General features: G+C 40.3%; 1 protein-coding gene and 1 long non-coding RNA gene across 2 annotated transcripts; one reads left to right on the top strand and one right to left on the bottom strand.

Annotated features, from left to right (window-relative positions):
- Positions 1-2,331: 2,331 nt before the first annotated feature.
- On the bottom strand, positions 2,332-3,943 carry LOC109199320 (uncharacterized). The gene is made up of 4 exons (XR_002059742.2): positions 3,387-3,943; positions 3,254-3,292; positions 2,888-3,044; positions 2,332-2,424 (listed from the first exon to the last, which is right to left on the bottom strand). It is a non-coding gene; the product is annotated as an uncharacterized LOC109199320 (long non-coding RNA).
- Positions 3,944-5,613: 1,670 nt separating this feature from the next.
- LOC102082228 (uncharacterized) lies at positions 5,614-8,675 on the top strand. The gene is made up of 3 exons (XM_005466496.3): positions 5,614-7,741; positions 7,817-7,909; positions 8,551-8,675. Exons 1-3 carry the CDS (start codon positions 5,650-5,652, stop codon positions 8,577-8,579), a joined length of 2,214 nt encoding a protein of 737 aa, XP_005466553.2. The 5' UTR covers positions 5,614-5,649; the 3' UTR covers positions 8,580-8,675.
- The last annotated feature ends 8,909 nt before the right edge of the window (positions 8,676-17,584 follow it).

Genomic DNA, 17,584 nt, shown 5'->3' with positions numbered 1-17,584 from the left:
TAAGTGTGGCTCAGTTTTGAATACAATTTGGTGCCATTTAATTAAGAAATAGACAATTTCTCTCTTTACTCTTAAAGTTAACAAATATGTTTTTATATTTATCAATTGTCAAGAGATGTACTCTAAGACACTTCTTCAGCTTCGAATCAGAGAGGAGAAACACACACTGCAGTTAGTTACTTGCAAGCAAGGGCAGTCACAGCACTCGCACAGAAGTGAGGACTCCGAGACTCGCGCCGTGCCACTGCCCTGGTCTTTATTTATACATCATTGGGTGAGTGTGTGTGTGTGTGACCCCATAAAGACTTCCCTAAACCTGCTGGTCTGGAAGTCCACACTCAAAAAAATGAAACATTGACTTTAATTAAAATTATTTTGTCAACAGGTTCCATGAAATTGCATTGTGTTAGTTTAAAGCAAAAATCTTTAAGTCATCTAATTTTAATAAACTACTTAGGATTAACAAGAGATATTTAAGACTACCTAAATCAAATTATGTTGTATGAACATAAATGATATATTTACAGGTTAGATAGTTTAGATTAGTTACTTAAACAGATTTCTTATTTGTGGCAGTAAAATGTTAAATTTAAGTTAGATTAATTCAAATATTATATTTTCAGCCACCTTGTGCTTTACTAATTAGTTTTACATAAATCTATTTTGTCAACAGGTTCCACACAAATGAATTAAGTACATCCAACTTATTTTTTTAAATTTCTTTTATTGCCAACACATTCAGTGAGCATTTGTGTAAATCCAGCCCGAAATAAAACACAACAGCTCATTAGGGTCAGTAACTAACAGTATGTAGACAGATGCAACATCAAGACTTTAAATTAAATGTCTGTATCTGCCAGAAATAAAAGAAAAAAACATTGAAGACCACATAACATATTGATAAGATGACACTTGAGTTATGCACATGTGATGCTAGTAAGGTCTGTGGAATGTTTTTTCTTTTAGTGTCTAAAATGGATAGCAAAGTTGCTATTTGCAATGATTGCTTAGGGTCAGTCCAGTAACACAACGCCAATGAAGTGTTTTCCTTTAACAATGCAAAGTGAAGTGTCCACCTCAACAGCCACAATTAAAAAAAATAATGCAATAATAATAATAATAATAATAATGATAATAACAATAATAATAATTATAATAATAATGATAAATAGTCCACTGATATTAGCAATCAAACAAAATTATATCACCATCCCAAATAAAACTTTAATAAAACATCCCAGCATTATGGTCTAACAATAAAACAGCTTGTCAGCTTTCAGGTTTTTTTGCAACAGCACAGCAGTAACCATTTAACACTTGCCACTGTCAACGTTTCTTTTACCAGTGTTTGGGCAAAAAACTGGAGTTGCAAACATTTTAACATGGAAACAATTGTTCGTCTTTAAAAGTCTGCAAAATATACATTCATCCTGCATTCCTAACTTACCCTTATTCTTAGCATGTATTGCAATTACCTTTACAATGCACACAATGTAACACAAACAGAATATGAACATACTTCCACCTCATAACAATATGCCTTGAACGCTAATATACACACCACCCTTCAACATTTCTGGTGCACTATCATCTCTCAATTAAATCTCAATACTTTTGATTGTCTCTTACTAGCCCCGCCACAAGGGTAACATTTCTCTAATTGTAGTAGTTTACAAACTTTTACAAATTTTCTAAATTTCTCTCAAATGTAGGTTTTCCCTTCATCTGCTATTTTCAACAAATTACCATTTTATTCACATTCAGCCTCTGAAAAACTTCTGTCCATCTGACAGAACATTCATCATCCAAATTAAGGGTTGGCTTATTCATTCAGTTTATTCTTGAGTATCTGTACCTTGGTCAAGAGTCTGCTGACATACAGACGAATGAAGAGCTTCTGAAGTACTTCAAAGAAAGCTTTCAGTCTCGAGGTTAACTGAGATTCAGTGCATATATCAAACCCAGTAAGAGTGCACATGCAGAGGCCATGTCTTCCAGGTCATGCAGAACACCCTCGATGGTTATACCCACATCGGCTGGAGGAGTGCTGACATCAGCTTTTTCGATGGTGAAGATAGCAAGGGTGATTTGTTCCAGCTCCCTCTGAACAGCTGTAGCATCAGAATCCTTTACAACAGAGAGTACAAAAACCAAACCCATTTGTCAATTAGACACAAAAACGTAGAAAAATGTCATCCAGACTCAACAATACTTTATTGTTACATGCAAATTACGTGCAAATTATAATAACAACAACATTACAACACGTGACAACATTAGTTATTCAAGATTTGGTTTAATACAGATAAAAACTACACTCAAATTACCAACCAGGTATTCTTTGAAGAGGATGCTTGAGTCTTCATTCAGGTAAAAAGGTAGTGCCCTGAGGACACACTCCCTCCCCTTTTCAATAGTTTGCTTCTGTAGAGAGTGGCAGAGATACAGGAAGAGAAAACAGAAATAGTTTAGGATGACACAAACTCACATTATACGCAAAATGATGACATATTTATTGCACAGATAGACATGTACACAAGACCAACTAATCATCACATGGACATGAATAGTTAACCTGTTGGGCAGGGTTTCCACCACATTATATATGTCTATAACGAAGGTAAAGAAAAAAAACATCATCTTTTTTGCATTCAAAAACTGATCTTTAACATAAAAACATTCAGTTATGGTTTAACCCGAAATTGAGGGATCAGATTTTACTTATGATTAGGTCATTTTAATTTTCCAAAGTTTTGAGTACCAAACTTTGTCTTGCTTAATAGAAATGTAAGTACAATGAACACTGTGCAGTAACCATACACTAGCTGTTTAAATTTGAAAGTGATCTTATTAGCCATAATATTTTGCTACCAACAGAATAACGCACCTTTGTGGCTGGGGCCAAAGTTTGTCTAATTTTCCTCCCTGCAGCGCCTCCTTTTTTCTTGAAGACTTTTATGAGCTGGTCATTGGTGTATTGGTCAAGTTGTGCAAAAAGCCTTGGAACAAGTGGAGCAGTAGCAATCCACAAATTCTGCTTCCACCTGAAAACATGTCAACAAACACAACATACTGTACTGTAAATATATGTAACTATATGTACACATATACATACTTTATAACTAAAACTAATGTAGAAAGACCTCATTAAGCTATAATTTTAACACAAACATTTACACAAAATGCAGCCATTACAGCTTTTATTGTTATTTATCAAGTTCCAAAAAATACTGATCTGAAAAGAATTTCATACCTGAGGTCTTTGAACTGCAACCTTTACAATGGTTCAGATCTGAAGAAGAAATAACAGGGGCATGGGATGGGTCACTAAAGAAAACTTAACTTATAAAACAGTTTTGTTTTTAAAAGTATAACAGTTCACATACCACATACAAGCTCAGCAGTACCACATACACCACATCAGTATAGGAGGGAGCAGGTAAAGGCAGGATCTGAGATTTATAAAGTAAAACAAGAAATTCATTAATTAATTTCAAGAAGCAAATTATTGATTGAATTACAACTAAATAAAATACTACTCAGAAGAAAAGCAGGAGATTGACACTGCCATGTGCTAATTTTCTATAGAAGCAATTATCACCAGATCTGTCGACCTACATTGTCTGTCCACTCATATGTCGTGAATAATTTCATTTAAAAAAAAATTAAGTGTGTGATTTAACAAAATGTAATTTATAACTATGCTGATCTGTATAACACCACTAGGAAACATGCTGTATTTACGGACCATTTTTACCTAATACAGATTACTGATAGAGCATAACAATGGTGTCACAGTGGCTTTTGCCCTCGACTTTTTGGATTTTAAATGTCACTTTATGCTATCCTTGCTATCCTATTCGATATTTATGACTCTCTGATTACAGTAAAGGAATCCCAAGAAAGCAAATGAAAAAATAACCCCATGAACCCCTGTAGCTAATCCCTTAATAAAACAAAAAACAATAAAAATGTTTCTTATAGAGATGGACCGATCCGATATTACGTATCGGTATCGGTCCGATACTGACGTAAATTACTGGATCGGATATCAGTGAGAAATTAAAAATGTAATCCGATACATTAAATATAAAAAAAAACGCCTCACAAAACTTGCGACACGGTGTAATTCGGCTCATAACCGTAGCACGTCGAAGCAGTATGCCTCACGTGATAGAGCGGCTGTGTGTATTTGTAGCCTCGCTACCAAACCAGCATTTCATCTCCGAGGAAGTTATCCCAGAGAGAAGTAAAGCAAGTGTGTAAGTTCATCTCTGAATGTTTGTAAAGCGTTCCCATGTTAAGCTTAACAACCGATATATGGAGCGAGTGCCTCTTCTCCCTCCCTCACCTTCCTGCAGCTACTTCAATCGTGAAACTGCTTAATGATCAGTTGATCGGCTTTTCTGTCGCGAGTCCGTCTCTCTTCTTTGTTTTTGGCCCACTTTGCACCAGAAAGAGGAAACCAGCGGCTGAACAACAGCAGCACGTTTAAACTTGATAAGCTGTCGTTAGAATTTATTTAATATTACTTTCTACACCAGGATCCTTTTCTACGTAGCTGACAGCTGGTAACTGTGCAGGGGCAGATCTAGCAAAGTTTAGCCAGGGGGGCCGATAGGGCATGAACAGGGAAAAGGGGGCACAAAGACATACTTTTCTTTCTTATTCTCATTTAAAATGTCTAGCTTCTAATAAATAATTATCTGAATCTTACACCCAAAGTTTTAATCTGATGTAAAATGTATAGAAGTCCATTACTGTATATAGTAACTGTTAAGTCTAATATACCCTAGTAAGCTATAGTACTTTTTCCTTTGGGAAAGTACCATCTGTGCAGTCTGCAGTTCTGTTGAAGAAAGATGTTGAATCTATTTAATTATTCTTGAAAAATAATTTAATTCTGTGCATTTTTTTTCACCCTGCATCAAATTAAAGTTGATTACATCGATTAAGCATCATGAGGTGGAGGGTGGGGGGTGGTTCCCTATTTTTTTTTTGCTGGGAGTTTGCAACCCTATTAGTTAGGTTGCTTAATATTTCTGCTAAGTACTCTTTAAAATACCAGAATAGGGAGGATGGAGTAGGTTTAAGTTTATTGATCAGTGTTGCTGAACTATAAAATATTTTGGGTGCAGTGTATTTTTTACATACAGGTATAACAGAATAGCTTTAGTGTTATTGTTTATTTAAACTTGAGTATGAACTTATACAAAATGCAGCAAGATATTAAAAAAACAGTTTTATTGATTAAAAAACACACTATATCGGATTCATATCGGTATCGGCAGATATCCAAATTTATGATATCGGTATCGGTATCGGACATAAAAAAGTGGTATCTCTAGTATTTACTACTACAGTCAAAGCCTTGTCATTAAAATTTAAGTGCCAAAATGCTAAACTAGGAGGGTATGCATTATAAATAGCCCTACACAGCTGTAGTTCTGTTTGTATTGTATTTTAAGCAATGTAGTTTTTTTTAAAAAAATTATTTTTATTAACACCTACAGCAGCAGCTGTGGTTTCTATGTTGTAGCCATGCACTCACTGGCCCCCACGAGCAGTAGTAAACCATTGTAGTGGTGGCCTTTAATTAAAATCTGAGGTATTCACATCATCCTCTTGTGTCTTGTTACAGGTTTTGGGATGCCAATGATGCCACACTATCAGCCTAATCCATACATGGAGCCACCTGGCTTTGTTGTCCCACATACCCACCTTCATCTCATGGACTACAGGCGCATGCTTAACCCCCAGTATTACCAGACCATGGCCTATCATGCCCGCAGGTTGCGCTACCAACACAACTCCCCAACCAGAGAAATGACCAGCTCTGAGGTGCAAACTGAGCCACTCTCAGTGACACAGAACACCAGCACCCCAAATTCCAGAGACATGGAGTCATCCAGTGTCTTCCCAGTTAGTAGCAGCAGCACCAGTGTCTCCAACGGTCGGGTGCTCTCGTCAGCCTTGACTGTGCAGAGTTCTCCAGAGACTAATGACATGGTGCCCTCCTCCACCATTAGGACGCCATCAAATGGCAGCTTTGTGATTCAAACTGAAGAGGTGAGGATTGAATGCTGCACCACACCTGTGGGACTCCAGCTGCTGCACGCTCATGAGACTGCAGAAGTATCCCATAGTTTTTCCCAAGATATGGTCCAGTGTAGCTCCATTCTCCAGGGTCGCGTCCTGCAGGACGAGGGACTCTGCCTCCCTGCACACCAGTCGGAGCAGGCACTCCAGGTTTGTCCTGATATCCTGTTAGTTGGAACACCCAGCACAGGCGAGAATATCCCTGCTCTAGAAGAATCTGGGAACCAGATGGTCCCTGTCGTTTCCAGTTTGGGGTCTCAAGAGGCAGAATGTGGGGAAGCTGGGGTGATGAGCGAGAGAGAGCAGAGTATGACTAAGAATCCCCAACTCAAAGTTGTTCACCTGCCGTTTGATACAAGCTACCTGGATGAGCTGAGGAAGATGGAGTCTTCAGTTTGGTCAGTGGAGGACACCTTGGTTCCTTCCTCAGAGTCGTTGATCCAAAATGGTCCTGCAGAGTCTCTCGAGGAAACGCTGACTACTAATGAGGTGAGTTCTGCAGACATGATGCTGGAAGAGGAGGCTCCTGCAGAAGATGGCACAGCTATGACTGACATGCCTCAGTTGGAAGAGGATGACCTGGGAGTAGTCTCCACTGAGCAGGATGTAGGGGATGAAATGATGGTTGAAGCTGATATCTGCCCTATGATGGCTGAACCTGTTTCAGAAGAACCTTCTAAACCAAATCTAATGTACACAGAGATGGCAGCTGTATCCAATGTGCAGCGGTTGGAGAGCTCTCCTCTTGAGGCAGATCGAAGCCAATGCAGAACAGAAACCAGTGTCCAGGATTCTCAGGACACATCCTTCGAATCATTACCCGCCTACCTCCCCTCAACTAACTGGCTAGCTGATTTTGAGAATATCTACTACTGCAACAAGTTGCCACAAGCTCCCAAGAAGCAGACCCGACCTCAGGGTTTAGATGTTTCTGCTCGAAGACGAAAACTAGACCTCGAATACAAAGAACTAAATATTCGCAAGCCAAAGGAGAAGTACAAACCCAAAGGCAAAGCGGATCGAAGAAGCCTTTCCGACCATGAATGCTGCGTCAGCAGAAGCTTCAATGAGAACGTTTTCAGTACTCGTGTGCCAAAGAGGGAAAGACTCTGCTCCAGATGTCTGACAAAACGTAGAATCTGTATGTCTGCCAGCCCTGGACTTGACGGGCACAGCTTAAAAAGAAAAGCGCTTCCCTTCCAGCAGTGGAACGACGCCCCCTTACCGACATGTGACACGTGTAAATCTCACACAAAGAGGCGGCTGATGAGGAAAAATTCTAATCCTGATCTGCACAGTCCTCGTCGGGGCCATGACACTGAGGGAGAATCCTCTGAAAACAGCTCGTGTCGCAAAGGTCAAAGGTGGAGGCCGGGTGACGATCCCAGGAAGCTCGCAGACCTTAAGAGGCCGCTGGCATGTAAGCAGAACCTGGAGAAGAGTCCTGCAGCGATGTATCCAAAGCTGAGGGAGAAGAACTGTGTGTGCAATGAGCTGCAGCATCAGCCTGTTGCTTGGGAGAGGCTACACCACTGCACCCACGGGAATGCCATCCAGGAAATGGATGAGAACTCTGCTGTGCCTCTTCAGGACAGGTGGAGGAATGTGGACCAGAGATACCTGATGCACAGGTGGCAAACTGGTGAGCACACAATTTATCTAGAACTCTCTCCTTACATGCTGGTCCACATTTATAATAACGTTTTTCTTCCAAAAGAGAAATCATGGATCAGTGACACAGATGGCTCCAAGAATGAAACCAGATCACAACACTTGAACAGACACAAGGAATCACAGCCACAATCACAAGGTTTGCCTCATGTTTTACCATGTTTCAGTTTTATTTGACATACCTTTACATTCAGGGTTGATTTTTAAATTCAAAACGGGGAACAGGCTGCAGTGTGACAAGATGTCGGTCGTGGGGTGTTTGTTTGACACACACAAGCTGTAAAGGGCAGAATGATCATCTTAAATAACTGAAGTAATTTGTGCACTTAAAGAGGAGTATAGAGTTCGGCTGTGTTCGAAGCCGGTTAACCTGAAGGTAAAACACTCCACAGAAGTGCATCCTTTACTATAGCTGCTCTTGTAGCCTTTGTCCACCTGATGCTTTGTAGGCATTGAGGCATCTTTCAGCATGGTGCACAGGTGATTTCAGGGTTATCGGCAGGAAAACAGGAGATGAAGGATCTCTTGTCCATATGTCCTCTTGGAGTTTTGCAGCTCAGATGAACGGCAAGGATGATGTAACGGTCACTTATTTTGCTGGGATGTCTGACAGTTGATTAGCCCTTAATTCTGAATATTTGTGTTGGTTTACAAAAGCAGTCTTAAGTGCTCAAAATAAGAACTTTAAATATAAACAGTATCATTTATTCCTTATTTAGGAAAAGGAAAGATGGTCAAATATGAACAAATGAAGTGTTAACTTTGTGTCCTTTTTTGCAGGAACTCGTACCAGAGACACACGATGCTGATCTGCACGACTAGCACAAATCTCACAAAGTGAAAAAGCACTTTTTAGAAATTGATGTACACTTAATTTAAATGTTTCCCACTTTAATTGTCTGTATATAATCACATTATTCACTATTTATTACTGTTGAATAAACACAGAATTAAGTTTTTGTCCTGGGCTTGCTTTGTGGTTTTCAGGCTGCAGTTATGAATGTGTCCACTAGATGGAACCATTTCTATGCTAACGACACAATCCCTTGACACTCGATCAGAAATGACACTTCTCTAAAGAGCAGCAGTTTAAAATTAAAATTTCTTGGAAAGTAGACCTGCTCATCGGATTTAAAGATTCAACATCTTAAAAGATTTGAGGTAATTCGAATTTTTTCATCTATCAAGTGGAGACTTGATATATCGTGTTCAGGTGAGTACTGGTTATCTCAGCAGTCACTGGGGAATAAAACCTGCAACTTTTTGCTGAGTTATGCAGTCAGCATTTACAGGCAAGACTATTAGCTTTCAATAACTGAGCTTCCAAATACTACAAAAACACAAATATTACTCTGATCAGCACAGCAAATTTTTATGAAGGTCTGACCTGTTTTGACAGACCTGGTGAATGAATGACCTTGAGCTGAACTGCAAGCAGTTGGCTCTCATTTGTACTTTGTACTAATGAGCTATTAGCACAAAGGTGAACTAATAACATTTTTAGCTATTATGTGGCTACTGTGACCGGCTTAGGCTATCAGGATGAAAATGGAGTACTCTTAATGAAGTGAGTAGAATGGCCTGTACTAGCTGGCTTCACTTACCTGAATCAGGCCAAGTGGACACATAAAGGTAATTAAACCCACAGGGTTTGTTAGACTAGCTATTGTCAAGAGGAGAAATATTTTACTGCTATTATTTGCTGCTATTTCTATAATCATCATTACCATTTCATTATTAATAGTGATGTTGCATCCAGATGCATTCAGATGTTCAAATATATTGGTATTATGTTAGTCTTTATTGCAAGTCCAAGAAGAACCACTTTAAACTGTTGAGTTGAATCTATAATTTTAAAGGCTTTTGAATGTTTTTATATTCTTACACTGGAGTCTTCAGTGGGGGAGAAAACTGAGGTGCAGGCTGACAGGAAACGGCAGGCTCTGCAAAAGTGAAACTGAAAGCAGACTAGGGGTGCAAGTACTGTGAGCAGGTTATTTTATTATGCATTTATCTTTGATTAAGCTGATTAAGCTTTAAGTAGTTGTATCAGATTGAAACATTTGTTTTATACATTTTATACATTTCACATATAAGTCAAGATCAGTACACATAGGATGGCTTTAGCCTGGTTGCCTAAGTTGAGGTCAACTAAGGTTCAGAGAGCACATGCAGTGTGCACACACAGACAGACGAGACATACACACACATACAGACACCTATAGTGAGAGAGGTCATGACACGTACGCAGTACACAGCACGCACGCGCCCCGCACGTGCACGCACACACATATTGGGTAGACTCATTCATATAGGTAAGAGTTTATGTTTTGCTTGCGACTGCAAAATTGTGCCTGCATAAGTGACATTTTGTGCAGAACGTGGGCCAGATGTTCCAGAAGATAAGCCTGGGCAGGATGGTGACAGGAAGCACCTGGCTTCGACGCGAAGATGATGTTCTGTTTTAAAATATGTCAAAGTTAACTGAACGTTTGTGGTTTTGAGTTGACGTATGCTGTATTAAATCTGCCTGGCAACAGAAAAGGGGGCTGTACTATCTTAACCCTATAAAGCCTTTGTCTGACTATTGTACGAGAGTTCAACTCTGATTGGGCTGTTGAACTCACACGTGTTCATTAAAATGCCGTCTAATTGCACCAGCCCGGATCTGTGGTTATTTTGGATTCCTCCTCAATATTTTTGAACCTTAACACTATAAACATGTTCACATGAAAGAAGTGGGTGCTGGCCACATCTCAGTAGTCACAAACATTGGTGGGTAGAGGCAGCAAAGCTGAAACTAAACTATGAAGATGCTAACAGACCAGTACAGGCTGAAAGTGACACAGCTGCAGCAGACAGACCAGAGTGTTGTTTGAATGTGTTTGCTCAGTAAGACTGGAAAAAAGCTGTCAATAATACCAGCTGTGTACAATGGACTTGCAATAGCTCACATCTGTCATTTAAACATGAAAGAATGTCAGATGTCATTATTATTCCAATTAATGAATATTTAAAGTCTGTAAGACAGGTTTATTCTTTCAGCTGCAGACCTGGTTACCTGAGAGCAGGTAAAGGAAAACACTAAAAACAGAATACACATACTGATATGAGGTCTGCAAATACAAACGGTTTTATGATCACGAGAATTAGAAGCCTTTAATTGTCTTTATACAGTATATAACAAAAATGCAGAGCAGCTACACCTTCAGATGCAAAGAGAAAATGAAAACTTTTATTCACAGAGTAAAAATAAAAAGTACTATATATTATATTAGTTAAGAGTAGGCAGTGATTACATACCTGTTCATCTCTAATCTCAAACAAAACCGACTCTGGAGCTGGACAAGTCTGCAGCACAAGTTACCATGGCGATGTACTTCAGTGAGTGCATCGCCACGCTTCCTGATGAGGCCTGCGGTGGCGAATTTCTGTTCATTTTCATTCTCACTTTGACTTTTAACCCTTGTTAGGACCATCTTGGTCTGTTTTATGCAACTGCTTGTTTCCCAGAATTCCCAGTGGAGTGGTGCAAAGCCAGCATTAACCGCAGAGCCACAGTAGCCACATTAGCAGGAAATATACGACAGGAAGAACTAAATTAGAGAGAAGGAAAGTAGCAGATAACTGTAAAAAGGTGTTCAAAAGTCTGGAGATACATTTAGCTCAAAGAGCAGCCAGCTTGACTGTTGATCCTGTGGATGATTATTTCAGGGAAATCATGAAAACGTGGTGCAGAAGGGTTTGTTTCTGAGAAAAGCACTTGCATGCTTTGCTGAATTTGCTGTCAAGAGACAAAAATATGTCTGTGAAGCCCACTCTTGACCATTAGTACACAATGTCACTCCCCAAGAGGAATAGTACTCAAACGGACTGAATAAGTAATGAATCATGTTGGAAACAGACCATTAGCATTTATGCAGTGTTCAGTGGGCCTTTGAAACCAGTCTTACTGACATGTAATGTGCCATAATAATAGCTTTCCTTGCTGGAGGGGAGGTAAGCACTGAAATGCAGAGCGCATGTTTTTGTGAGCCACTTTATATAAAGGAATTGTGGGAGTCTACGTGTGTTTGTGACTTTCAGGGTCCTGCAACAGGCCAGTAACTGCTTGCTTTGCCTCTAACTGCTTTCCTTTCTTCTGCTCGTCCTCCGTGGAGAGATGCACACAGAAAGCCCACACAATGTCTTCAAAGGCAGAGAAAGGCCCGCTTTTGTGCATTGTTTCAAACAGAGACGGTTGAAAGCTTTCGCAATTTAAAACAACCCTCTTAAGTGATTTCTGGCTAACCGGGAGCAGGGGCTCTTTGAAGCTAACAGCGTGGTGAGGGAGGCCAGATGGGATGAGGAAAGTTGCAGTAAGTGGAACGCAACACGTGATTTCCCCCCAGATTCGTCAGTTTCAGGGCGGGGACGGACAGCTCGGCCAGGCTGGTCTCAGAGCTCATATCTTGCAGACTCCTGCTTTGTACCATCGTTCCATCTTCATGACACCTGCATTATGGGTAAATGTGAAAGGCTTAGACGTGACTGTCTCCCAGAGGTACTTCCATGATGAGGTGGCGGTGGCAGGGTGTCTGATATCAAGCCGGAAGAGGCACGTAAATGTTTGGGGTCTCTGCGGGTAAAACGTTATGCAGGGATGATTTCCCTTCACAGGCCGGGTGTGAGCTGATGTATTCCAGTACAGAAAGTGCACCGAAATGCCCTCTTAAGGACAGAACGATGAAGAAAACCTCTGATGTGAGGGCATTTTACGGTTCTTCACTTTCTCTACTTGCTGCAAAACAGTCATTTATGAGCTTCAGAATCTGAAAATAAAGGATAAACTGATGAGAATTTAAAGTTGGTGGTGTTTTATTTTTAAAGAAACCCTTTGTCAGTGTCGCGGGGTAGGTCATAAAACAAGTTAGGTCCATTGTGTTCACTTGGCAACAGAAACCAAAGGCACATAAAACCTACCTGCCCATCCAGCTTTGAGTTTTGCTTATTTTAACGCTGGTTCACATGTTTTTATTGCTTCTATTCATCATTTTTGCTCTTAGATTGTAATGCACTTCAGGATTTCTTCATGTTTTAACTCTCTCTTACTTCTCTGTGTTGCAGTTTGCAACTCTAATCTTCTAAGTACACAAAGTGTGAACAAAGTATTATTATAATTAATTTATTGCTTTACAAGGTCGCTTATTACTTTCTTATCATTGAGGAAAAGTGAGGTGATGATCAGAAACAAGCTGCTGCCTGTGATGGTGGCAGATAGAAGGCTTGTAAAATGTGAAATGCAAAATAAGAACAGACCCTTAAAGGATTAGTTCAACAGTTTATTAAAAGATTGTCACGACTCCTATCACAAAAATTATAATAATTATACTCCTGTTCTTTTCAAATATGGATTCCTCTATCTTCCAGTCTTTATACCAAGCTCAGCTTTGTAATAATGCAATGCATTATTGTAAGGGTCATTGAGCACTTTATTCTATGCTTTAGGTTTTGCCAATACTAAGGCATGTATGGTTTTTAGGATTTAGATGCAGCTGTGAGTTTAGCCACTACTCAGGATGAATGTGGAGGATAACTCTCTCAGATATCTCTTACTGGCTTCCAGTTGTCATGCTTTTGGTTTTAGCCCAGCTTTGTACTAATGCAAAACTTGGTGTCTCAGAAACCTTTATTGAACCCTTTACACCTTAACTGCTGACACATTCATCCAATTTGGGGTTCAGTAGGGCAAAAGATTCAGGGACTGAACCCCTGACTTTCAGATCAGTTGATGACCATGCTTCCTTCTGAACCACAGCTGCTCCTAACTCATGTTAAAGCCTGGGGATAACTTAGATTTCTGTTATGTTAGAGTTTTAAAATCTATATCCAGGCAGGAAAGCTTCTTTAAAGGACTATTTCAGCAGTGAGAAACAGTCACATCTCCCAACTCCCCTTTAAAATGCCAGTTTCAGGAAAATTTGCAGCATTTATGATAAGCTATGTCTCTGCACTACTGCATAGAACTGAGAATTAAATTGTTTGAATGTTCCTTTAAAGGTGAGGAGCTCAGACATCTGGAGGGGTCTTGGGATGAAGTCACTCGTCTGTCTGCACCTTGAGGCAACTGTAGTTGTGATTTGGTGCTGTATAAACTGAAATGAATTGAATTAAATTGAATTCAACTGCATGTTGAAAGGATCTAGTTGTGGAGGTTTGGCAATCTGCTTAGGACTTCTCCTGGGCGCCTCACTTTGGAGATTTTTCAAGCACTTGTAACTGGTTGGAGGCCCCATTGTAGACACAGAACTTGCTGAGAGATTTTGTATGTCTCCTCCACCCTGGGATCACCTTGGAATCCCCCAGGAGGAAGTAGAAAGTGTGGCTGGCATGAAGGATCCTTAGTCTGCTGCCCTGGCCTGACTGGATGGATACATGTTCCTTGAAGTGTCTAAATTAGGTTTACAAGTCATGAAAAAGGCAGTTTGGGGATTTTTGCACCAAATGCGAAGTTAAGCTTCCCCCGGTGGTACCCGCATTGGTTACCATTAAATTTTCTTCCCTCCAGTAACAGGTAACAGGACAATGGAAATCCATCTGATGCCCTGAATGAAGTTGCAGTAAAACCCACAGTGAAATTTGACTTCCTTTACTCTTAGCCCACTACTTTTTCTTCCCTGTCTCTGTCTAAGAGTGAAGTTGAATCATACAGTTCCAGCTGCCCTCAAACGGCATCACTAAGCCAAGCCCTTGATTTTTGACTGTCGGCAGTGTCAGGAGAATCCCAGCTCATGTATTTTCACAATTGCATAGGCTTTCTATGTAATTGCCATACAGCAGCATTAGGGGTGTGACTAGGAATAATAATTTTTGACTGACTGAAATATCAAAATATTATCTAAAATACCCCTACACTGCTTCCATTAATGTGCTAACAACCAAATCATCATTCGAGAGCCAAGAATGAGGGAGTATTTAAAGTTTTTTGACTACTGGGGCTTGAAAATGATGGTGTATTATGTTTTTGGTTCTTGTATATGCATGTATGGCACAATGCAAATGTTTTAGGCTGCAAAAAGAAAGGTAAAATATAAGTATTCTTGTATCTAAACTGTGATTGAACCGTGTTCTTTTATCATGTGTGCATACATCCCTCCACACTGTCTCTGACTGTGTTCAAGCAGCCTGCTTTAATGTCAGTGCCTCTGTGTGCATAGCCGCTTTAGATTCCTATAAAAGCTGTAGGAGGTTAAGAGCATCCATCCAGCCTCCTTAACGGTTTGGAGCGATTCTGTCAAGCTGTCGAGATGGTTTTTCCCCGAGAACGGCGGAGAACGTGTCACACGGTTCAAGTGTTTTGAAATGTTCATCATCAGCCGACGGCTCGGAGATGACTAAGTGGTATCAGAGCACGAGATTACTTTGAGGAGAGTTTCCTCAAGTGCTCCCTGCTCCGTTTACAGAGAAATATAAAATTAGACCTGCAGAGAATTACAGTGAGCGATTTATACATCGGTAAATAGAAGCACAGCCTGAAGACTGTCAGCGCTGACAGTTTTTTTAATGCAGCAGCCAGGATTTATCATCTGAAAATGATTCTTTATTTCTAAGGCTAAAAGATGAAAAAGCTTAAATATTATTAATATTGAATCAAACAGCTCGAGTGTTATTAATATTAAAGAGGAACTTTGAAGTGACAAATAAAAGAGAATCAAAAAGAGGTGATTTAAATGTTCTTTTCCTTTTTACAATAACATCGGTTTAATTGCACTATTCTTGACAGTAACATGAGAGACCTGGATGACCACGAATAAAAGATGAATGTAGCTTAAATGCCGCAAACTCCTCTGCTCCTCCACTTGGACCGGTAGCGCTGACCATAACTATACCTTGACAGACTGACCACGCGCACCATACACATACTTCTTTTTTCTTTTTCGAATCTTCGGATCGCATGCGTACCAAACCGTGGAGTAGGATCGGTTCGGATTTCGGATCAACCGTGACCCGTTGCACCACTAATCATGGTTTAGGGCAGTGGTTCTCAAACTTAAATCTGCAGAAGCTCTAGGGAGCCCTTGCTTAGAAAAGTGAACAGGGAATTTTTCCAACAACACGAACGGGCTGTTTTTTTGTTGCTGTTCATAAGCAGAGAGTGCTTCCCAGCGCTGTCCTTAGACAGTAAACGTGAGGAAACTATTGAGGAAAAAACGCCGCGTATATATTGTTTATCATGACTCTGGTTTTACGTGGCCTATCAACACAATTTAAAAACTGGTATATATCACCTTGTTGCTTTGTCATCTTGAAGGGGTCATGTGATTGGCTTACCACGACTACTTTATTCTTCCTCAGTCAAACAGCAGCACTCATGCGATTGTTTTGCCCCCTTAGCTCCAGGTGTTGTGCCAAAAAGTGAACATCGGACAGAAATAGATTGCCTTCTGCGGGAGCGCGCGCAGCTGCTTAAAACTGTAGCGCCAAGATTACTTACAGCTACTTCCGTGCAACTGATATCAGATATGGTAAGCTGAACACAGCTTCAATCATCTGTTTGTTGAAAAATAGTAACATGACCGCACCGCATTTTCTTGTTAGTAACGGTAACAGCGTTGTAACGATAGAGATAGTAATTAGTTAGATTACTTGTTACTGGAAAAAAGTAATGCCATTAGCTCCTTATAAACCACTGAATCAGGTACGTTCTAAATGGGGGGCGTGCCAAGATGGCGGGGTGAATAGACGCTCTCTACCGAGTTTGCACAGAAAGTTCGTGAGCAATGGTAAAACCTCAAATTTATGCTGCTAACACTAACAATTCACTAAACAAGAGAAGATACAACAATCATAAGGCAAGAAGCAGCAAAATGCCGAATCAGAAAGAAGCAAAAAGGGGACTGGAAAGTTCCAAGTCTAAGACAACGCCTGAGAATGCTAACGAGGAGAATGCTATGCCCAACAACGTGCTAATGGATAGCTGCCATAACTACGCAGCTACTGCGGTAACACTCACGTTAGCCGAAGAGTAAATGGATGAGTTTCCACCTCTCCCTCTTAACCTCTTAAATCACCAGCTCTGAAGAAGGTGATGTATGAACACAGCTTTGACCCAGTTGATGTAAACCAGATAATTTACAGTTTATCGGCACTAATAAACACCAGGTCTGATAACATCGAGAGCATGGTGAGAGAGAACTCGAGAATACGATCAAGATTGAGGGTCTCAAAAAGATGATTGATTTTGTGTGCGCGGAAATGAAAGACATGAAGGGGAAAGTTTGCGACCTGGAAAAAAGAAGTAACTAAAGAGGAAGGCCGGGTGGACAACGGCCATCAGAGAATATCTGAGCTGGAAAGATATTCCAGGAGGTAGAATCTGAGACTACATGGAGTCAAGGAGACTGAGAAAGAAGACGTAAGGGGAAAGGTGATAGAGATATGCCAATCTGTTCTGGCAGAACAAAATCACAGGCTGCCTGACGCCATTGACACTATACACCGACTCAGACCCAAGCAACAAGGTAGCACCAGACCCAGAGGCATCATCGTGCAGTTCACCTCCCGAATCTACAGAGATGCTGTATGGAAAGCGGCCAAAACATCCCCCTACCTGCAGGACAATCATTTGAGGTCCGCTGAAGATCTGTCTAGGGAGGACAGAGAACGTCGTGACAAACTGTGGCCCATGATAGACAACGCCCGTAAGGAGGGTAAGCCGGCTTATTTCATGGGAGTTCGAGGATTCATCAGTGGATCAAAAGTTTTCCCTCCTTCATAGATATATATATATATATATATATATATGCATGTATATCCAGCTGTTCAACAAGGTCCG

This window comes from Oreochromis niloticus, linkage group LG3 (assembly GCF_001858045.2).
Source record: "Oreochromis niloticus isolate F11D_XX linkage group LG3, O_niloticus_UMD_NMBU, whole genome shotgun sequence".
Classification (NCBI taxonomy): domain Eukaryota; kingdom Metazoa; phylum Chordata; class Actinopteri; order Cichliformes; family Cichlidae; genus Oreochromis; species Oreochromis niloticus.
Note: the sequence above shows the minus strand (reverse complement) of the source record. Positions and strands in the feature narration are given on the sequence as shown.